Source organism: Nerophis ophidion, linkage group LG10 (assembly GCF_033978795.1).
Source record: "Nerophis ophidion isolate RoL-2023_Sa linkage group LG10, RoL_Noph_v1.0, whole genome shotgun sequence".
Taxonomy (NCBI): domain Eukaryota; kingdom Metazoa; phylum Chordata; class Actinopteri; order Syngnathiformes; family Syngnathidae; genus Nerophis; species Nerophis ophidion.
Window position 1 is genome coordinate 72,584,717 of NC_084620.1, and position 8,661 is coordinate 72,593,377.

Consider the following 8,661-nt stretch of genomic DNA (forward strand, 5'->3'; position numbering starts at 1 on the left):
GAATGATGACAGACAGCAAAGGGGGGAGAAAAAAAACAATAAGGCTATGCAGATGAAGTATAAATTAATCACAAGAGTGATATTTTATTCAAGGAGGCCTCTGTACGGCGAGCAGGACACCCATCTGTCTCTCATCTCTCTAGGCAGCCATGTCATGTGGGACAGGCGTGACGGCCATCACCCATCTCTCTTTCTCTTTCTGCCACTCACCCGCTGCTCCGATGTGTTTGCTGCTCTCCGCCTCCATTAGCGTCACTCTCGGGGCCGACATGCTCGCAAATGGATCGCCGCCCGCGCCTCCTAAAGATGAGAGGGGAACGCTTCATTTATGTTTTAGCTGTACATAAACACATGGAAGGGAGAACAAGAGTGATATGTCTTTACATTTCTCCCCTAAAAGTAGGTCTTGATCACCAAAGAAAGGTCTAGAACGGGGGTCTCAGACGTTATTTTGCGGCCCCCACCTTAATATGAAAGTTTAATGTCAGCGCGGCCCACAGGTTTTATATGAATGGCGCCTGACAGCGTTGTGTTATTTGGCTCCAAAATGGCTCTTTCGGTCAAGACTTGGACTTGGATTGTTTTTGCCGACGCAAAGGAAAGTTGGCACGAGCGAGACGTGAATGTAAGTACACATTTATTCTTTAACACTATAACTAACAAAAGGCAAACAAAAGTCGCGCACAGTGGCGGAAAACAAACTTGACAACTGAAAACAAAAACTAGCACAAAGGCATGACTATGGACAAAAGAACAAAATACACTAACTGTGGCATTTAAATAAACCAAAAACTTAAGTGACATGGAGAGAATAATTAAGCAGCATGGCATGGTATGATGAGGTGGCGACTTGTCCAGGGTGTACCCCGCCTTCCGCCCGATTGTAGCTGAGATAGGCGCCAGCGCCCCCCGCGACCCCAAAAGGGAATAAGCGGTAGAAAATGGATGGATGGATGGCATGGTATGAAGGGAGTTGAGGTATAAAGTCGCCAGGATGACTTCCTGGCAACTTCCGGTTTAAATAATAGTGAAGTGAATTATATTTATATAGCGCTTTTCTCTAGTGACTCAAAGCGCTTTGCATAGTGAAACCCAATATCTAAGTTACATTTAAACCAGTGTGGGTGGCACTGGGAGCAGGTGGGTAAAGTGTCTTGCCCAAGGACACAACGGCAGTGAGTAGGATGGCGGAAGCGGGAATTGAACCTGCAACCCTCAAGTTGTTGGCACGGCCACTCTACCAAACAGGTGTGAGACATGAGAACAAGGTGAAAACTAATGAGTTGGCAAGGTAACAAAGCAAACAAAGAAGTGCAGGAACAGGAACTGAGTGTCCAAAAAACGAAACCAAACATGACAAAAACAAAACATGATCCCATAGACGTGACACTTTAAACATTCTGGGTTGCCTACCCCTGCGTTAGTGGAAAAGCGGCAAATGAGTGAAAGCGACAGAGACGTTGCCATGGACACAAGGGTTTTTTTACGTGCCTGTCCGTCAGTAATAACAGTACCCCGATAACCTAGACCATTTCTAACCCATCCTTCCATCCAATTTCTACCGCTTGTCTCATTTTGGCATCACGGGGGGTCGCTGGAGCTTATGTCAGTATCAAGACTTGGACTATGACTTGGACTATGGGATAGTTTGTTTCTCCGATGCAAAGGGAAATTGACACGAGCGAGACGTGAATGTAAGTACATTTTAATTTATTACTAACACAAAAAAAACTACAACAAAAGGCAAAAAAAAAGGCGCGCACAATGGCAGAGAACAAATTTCACTACTAAAGACAAAACTAGCACAATGGCATGACTATATACAAAGACAAAACTAAACAACTGCGACATAACAAAACCAAAAACTTACTGTGACATGAACATGAAGGAAACATCATGGCTTGGCATGAATGGAGTTGTGTAATTGGAAGTTGCCAGGCTGACTGCCTAGTAACTGTGGCTTAAATAATAGCTATGATAATGATTAACAGGTGTGAGAACTGAGGACAGGGGCGTGACTTTAAGAAAAGCAAGGTGGAAATTAATGAGTTGCTATGGAGATAAAATACACAAGGAAGTGCTAAAGTGGGAAACAAGTGTCCAAAAAATAACCATCCATCCATCCATTTTCTACCGCTTATTCCCTTTTAGGGGTCGCGGGGGGCGCTGGCGCCTATCTCAGGTACAATCGGGCGGAAGGCGGGGTACACCCTGGACAAGTCGCCACCTCATCGCAAGGCCAACACAGATAGACGGACAACATTCACACCAATCATGACAAAAACGAAACATGATCTCGTGGGCGTGACACTCAGCTGCGTTCAGGCGGAAGGCGGGTTACACCCTGGACAAGTCGCCAACTTATCGCAGGGCCAACACAGATAGACAAACAACATTCACACTCACATTCACACCCTAAGGCCAATTTAGTGTTGCCAATCAACCTATCCCCAGGTGCATGTTTTGGAGGCGGGAGGAAGCCGAAGTACCCGGAGGGAACCCATGCAGTCACGGGGAGAACATGCAAACTCCACACAGGTTCCAGCCGTCACTTTTTTTTGCGCTCGCTATCCAGGTACTTTCCCGGCTATTATCCGCCGACCGGTGCACAAGGGATATAATTTGAAATGCCATTATACAACTACACATGCTGAGGAGTATGCAAACATTTTTTTTAAGAAATCTTTTCTTGCGGCCCAGCCTCACCAAGATTCTGCATCCAGTGGCCCCCGGGTGTATTGAGTTTGATACCCCTGACTTAAAAAGTAGGCCGTTCGTTGTTGTTATTTGAGCTATTTATCAAGCTGTTTATCTAGATCAGGGGTCTCAGACACGCGGCCCGCGAGACATTTGTGACAGTTGCTTGCTGTCGTCGTGCGGGTTCAATGGACCGCCGAGGAAGGACATTGCTATCGAGCAGGTTTGACTCTTGTTCATTCTTTCAAAAAAACTTAATTTCTGGTCGGGTCGCTTTTCAGCTCCTCCTCGCCACTGCTCGCTCACGGTCCACGTTTCTGCTCTTTGATGCTTCCGCTCTTCTGTCGCTGCTGCGGGCTCTCCTGCTCCTTCTGCCCCGATCTCTCCTCCTTCTCCCATTTTATACACTGAGAGGAGAAATGATTGCGGCCAGGTGCGCGACGCAGGCACCTGATCTCATCTGCGGCGTCGCTCCCGGCACACCCCGCCTCTTCGCTCGGTTGTCATCTCTGCCTCCTCGCCGCCATCTTGGGCCCTGTTGCTCCGTCAGCTCTGCCTCTCCACAACATTATTTTGTGGCCCCCACCTTAATATAAAAGTTTAATGTTAGTGTGGCCCGTTTTATATGAATGGCGCTTGACAGCGTTGTGTTATTTGGGTCCAAAATTACAATTTCAACGTTCTGGGTAGCCTACCCCTGCCTTAGTGGAAAAGCGGCAAATGAGTGAAAGCGACAGAGACGTTGCCATGGAGACGAGGGTTTTCTTATGTGCCTGAATGCGGTCACACCGCAACACCTGTCCATCAGTAATCACAGTCCCCGATAACCTGGACCAATTCAAACCCACCCATCCATCCACATGCTGAGGAGTCTGCAAAAAAAAATTGTTTTAAGAAATCTTTTCTAGCGGCCCAGCCTGACCCAGACTTTGCATCCAGTGGCCCCCCAGGTGAATTGAGTTTGAGACCCCTAGTCTAGAAGCTCTGCCGGCGCTGGGTGCAGACCGAGCGGCGAGGTGCACGAGGGGGTCAGCATTCTCGAAGGGGGGCGACCAATTGGATCATGACCCATGAGGGACAGATATGGGCAAGGGATTTAGTCGGAAAGGCCGCGCCGGGGTCAAGGAGTGTCTTGCATTCCAGACTCCTAATCCTCTCGCCGGCAGTCTGGAGCGGCGGCCCTCTCGACGCTGCCGACAAGCGCTCCTCTCGCCATCAAGCGTGCACAGGACGCGGTGGTGAAGGGGGATGAAGATACTTAGGGTGAGTCTACACTTACATAGGGATGCTTTAAATTACATTTTGACTTCATGAAATCATAGGATGTCTATTGCACGCACGCAATAAACCCCGAGTTCAAGATCGTTTCATCCAATCTGATTCCCCAAGAAAGAAATCACAAGGAAAAGTTACTGAATATCACTTTTAAAAAAAATATTTTTCCCAAATGAAACTGTCAGGCTTGCCACTGACAGTTTGTTTGTGTTTCAGTTTTTCCTCTGTGTGTGTTTAGTATTTCCTGTTTTTACTTCCTGTCAGCGCTCTTATTTTGTCTGTTTTCTGTTTTTTTTCCCTGTGCGCTGTTTTCCCTCAGCTGGGGCTGATTGGAACCTGGCCACACCTGGTGTCAATCAGCCCGCTCTTATTTGTACCTGCTTTGTCTTCCTGTCGAGTGCTGGATTGTTGTCTTGTCGATGTCGCTTTTGTGTCGTTGTTACCTGTCGTGTCGTGTCGTATGATGTCTTGTCTATGCAGCGTTGCGGTAAGCTATATTCGATAGTGGTTTGTTGCTTTTGTTCCCTGCTTCCAAGTTTGTTTTCATATTATAAGTACGACTTATGTTTCTTGCTAGATACCTGCTAGCTTCCACGCTAGGCCTTTTTGTTTGTTATCCGCCCACGTGCGCACTTTTTGTTTGTACCCTTTTGGTTTGTTTTTGTCTTAGTGTTGAATTAAATCATGATTTCTCACTCCATGCCTACCTCCATCTCTGCATCTTGGAGTTTGTCACAAACAAACTCTGACAGAAACAGTGTTCGGGGTCCGTTTACCTTGCATTCATTCTATTTCCAATTCTCAAATGCAAATCAAAAAATAAATTTCAGACCATTTTTTAATATTTTAATTTCTGAAACAAAAGGACGCTTTTTAAATAAAAAAAAAAAGAGTAGGACTCCTGCTGAACAAAGATGTTACCGTTATGCTGAAAAAAAAAAAGCTAAACGCGAGAGAAAAGCAAAAATACTGCTTCCGGTTCAATTTGTCATCATACAGAAAACCACGCATTTTGGCATTTTGGATGAATTTGTTTTCTTTTTGATTTTTGTGTTTATCTGGAAAAATTAAAATCCCTAAAAACAAAACAGCACACAATCCAATTTTATGGCAATACTTTATTGAAAATCAACCATTTTTTGGGGGCGGTATAGCTCGGTTGGTAGAGTGGCCGTGGCGGCAACTTGAGGGTTCCAGGTTCTATCCCTGCTTCCGCCATCCTAGTCACTGCCGTTGTGTCCTTGGGCAAGACGCTTTACCCACCTGCTCCCAGTGCCACCCACACTGGTTTAAATGGAACTTTGATATTGGGTTTCACGATGTAAAAGCGCTTTGAGTCACTAGAGAAAAGCGCTATATAAATATAATTAACTTCTTTGTTTGTTTTGAAATCTGGCACTGTCATGTCTTGTGATCATGTTTTGTTTAGGATTCTATTGCTCCCTGTTTTTTCATTCCCTTGTTTTGTAGCCACGGTTACTTATTGTGTTCACCTGTCTCTGATTAGTGCTCACCTGCTTACCGAGTACTAATCAGAGGCAGTATTTAAGCTTGTAGTTGCCAGGCAGTCGGCCTGGCGTCATTGATGTTGTCCGTTTCATGCTCTGTTCTTGCCACAGTAAATAATGCTCGTTTTTTCATGCCAAAGTTCATGCTGCTCTTTTCAAGTCACAGTAAGTGTTGTTTGTGTTACGTTCATAGTTTACGTTAAAGTGTTAGTTTTGTTTCCTTAGCCAAGTTGTGCCTCAGCTGTGAGCGCTTTTTGTTTGTACCTTTTTTAGTTAAAATTAAATCATGTTTATACCTGCACGTCATGTCCCGAGTAGTCCGTCTGCTTTCCTGGGAGAACGACCCCGCAGTAAGCTGCAACCCCCCCCCGTCTTGACAGCCACATTTAATAAAAATCGAAAAACGGCCCTAATTTTGTTGTTTTAATTCCATTTCAGAATTGGAAATAGAATGAACAAAGGAACACAGACCGAAAATTAGGGTCATTTTTTTCTATTCGTATTATATGTGGCAGAAAAAAAAAATTGTTGATTTTCTCTCATAATTCTTTTTATTGAATATGAATTTATTGAATGGTTGAAATTCATTAAAATATTGCCACAACATTTGGTTTTCCTTTTTGTTGATTTTTATTTTTCCAGATAAACACAAAAATCTAATTCACGTTATTCCAAAATGTAAAAATGTGTGGTTATCTGCGTGATGACAAATTGAACCGGAAGCAGTATTTTAGCTGTTCCTTCCTTCGCGTGTCCTACTGTCCTTTAAAAAATGTGTCATTAAATAGTTGTCCAACTTTTTTTCCCAAAAATGAAAATAGAAAAAATGGCCCAAAATGGTGTTTTTTGATTCGCATAACAAAATTCGAAATAGGATGAACGGATGGTACACGGACCGTAATGCTAAAAACTAAAGCTAAAATACTGCTTCCGGTTTAATTTGTCATCGCACAGATAACCACGCATTTTTGCATTTTGGATTACATGTTTTTTTTATATTTTTTTTTGGTAAATCCATAAAAAGAAAAAAGCACACAATCCAATTTTATGGCAATATTTAATTGAAAATGAACCATTTTTTGTTGGTTTTGAAATCTGCCATATTTGAAAAAAAAATCGAAAAACGGCCCTAATTTAATTTTTTTATTTACGTCTCAGAATTGGAAATAGAATGAACAGAAGGTACACAGGCCGAAAATTAGGGCCATTTTTTTTCCCCCAATTTTTATTACATGTGGCAGAAAAACAAAAAAATGGTTGATTTTCATTAAAAATATTGCCGGTTCTAGGGATGCTAATGCTAGCAAAGCTACCAACTGATTTGAAAGACTTCCAGTCCCAACTTAGCCTCAACTCTGCGAAGTAATCACAGCATCAACTAAACTGTTCATTAAGGATGGGTACCAAGTACTGATATCCATATATATATATATATATATATATATATATATATATATATTAAATCCTCGCGTACTAATTGACTGAAAGAGCGCGCATTTGCCGCTGATGTCAAGTTTTATCCATGGGAAAATGCATTTTTCGACAATATGATTAGCCTGAGCGGCTAGGAGACACTGAGAGTAACAAGAATAAAATGGATTACAAAAGGACAGATTTAAAAGAAAATAAATAAAAAATAAAATAAAATAACTAGTAAATTTTTTTTAACTTGGGACTGACTTCCCGCGGGCCGGATTTTGGACGCTGGCGGGCTGTATCCGGCACCCGGGCCGTAGTTTGAGGACCCTTGTAATAAATAGACATAGATGATGTCTATTTGTGTCTTATTTAGGTCTTGAGCTGGAGAAGGTTGTCTGCCTCTAAGAGACAGCGTGGACTCTGGCTGCCCTCCTCTCGCTTTAAATCCCTGACCTTCCACTTATCCACCCACCTCCTACTGGGCCGTCCAGTTTCCCCCCATGCTGAGAACCATAGTGCCGTGGATGTGGGTAATTTGTCAGGGCAACCTAAGCCCCCCCCTCTGCCGGTGGTATACCCTTTATGTGTGTGCGTATTGGAGAGTCGGAGCGGGGGGCTTTCCTTCATGGAATCCCTCCAACTATGTCGCCACGCAGTCCAGGCAGCCCCCCCCGCGCCCCCCCCGGACAAGGCAGCGCTCTGCGGCTGCATGAAGTGGTGCTGGACGGGGTTGGCGGTCATGCTTTGGAAGCACAAGGAGCTCAACAATGTCAGACATGCGACAACTCGATACGCCGTGTGTGCCCTATAAACGCCACGAGGCTCCCTTCACGAGTTACTGAATATGCTTGCTAAGTTAGCGTCGGCCATTTGTGCGTACTTTAGGACTTTTTAGTCGAGTTAAGGTGGAAAAGGTGTGACATTTTTAGTTGAGATGTTCTTGGGATCTATTAAAAATTTCAGGTTATGTGTGAGAGAACCAAACACAAAATTGTATTTATTTCACGCTTATTAATTTCTTGGTCGGGTTATGTACAGGATATGCTTTTTTTAAGTAAACATTGATTGATTGATTGATATATATATATATATATATATATATATATATATATATATATATATACATATATATATATATATATATATATACATATATACATATATATATATATATATATATATATATATATATATATATATATATATACATATATATATATATATATATATATATATATATATATATATATATATATATATATATATATATACATATATATATATATATATATATATATATATATACATATATATATATATACATATATATATATATATATATATATATATATATATATATATTACAGTACAGTGCAGGTCAAGTTTGGCCACACCTTCTCGTTCAATGTGTTTTGTTATTTTCATTTATTTATTTCATTCATTTATATTGCAGATTGTCAATGAAGGCATGAAAACTATGAACGAACACATAGATGGATAGATAGATAGAGAGATAGATAGATAGATAGATAGATAGATAGATAGATAGATAGATAGATAGATAGATAGATAGATAGATAGATAGATAGATAGATAGATAGATAGATAGATAGATAGATAGATAGATAGATAGATAGATAGATGGCTAGATGGATAGATGGATAGATAGATAGATGGATAGTACATTATTTACATGTGAAGTTATGTACCTAACAAAACTATACATATACATATATATATATATATACACACTCCCCGCGAC

At 41.7% G+C, this 8,661-nt stretch overlaps 1 protein-coding gene across 1 annotated transcript in view; it reads right to left on the minus strand.

Annotated features, from left to right (window-relative positions):
• The window catches only part of LOC133561313 (basic helix-loop-helix ARNT-like protein 1), a 55,836-nt gene extending 55,565 nt beyond the window's left edge, over positions 1-271 (minus strand). The window contains exon 1 of the mRNA XM_061914678.1: positions 211-271. Coding sequence (XP_061770662.1) covers positions 211-271 — 61 coding nt within the window. The remainder of the gene's footprint in view (positions 1-210) is intronic.
• Between the last annotated feature and the right edge of the window lie 8,390 nt (positions 272-8,661).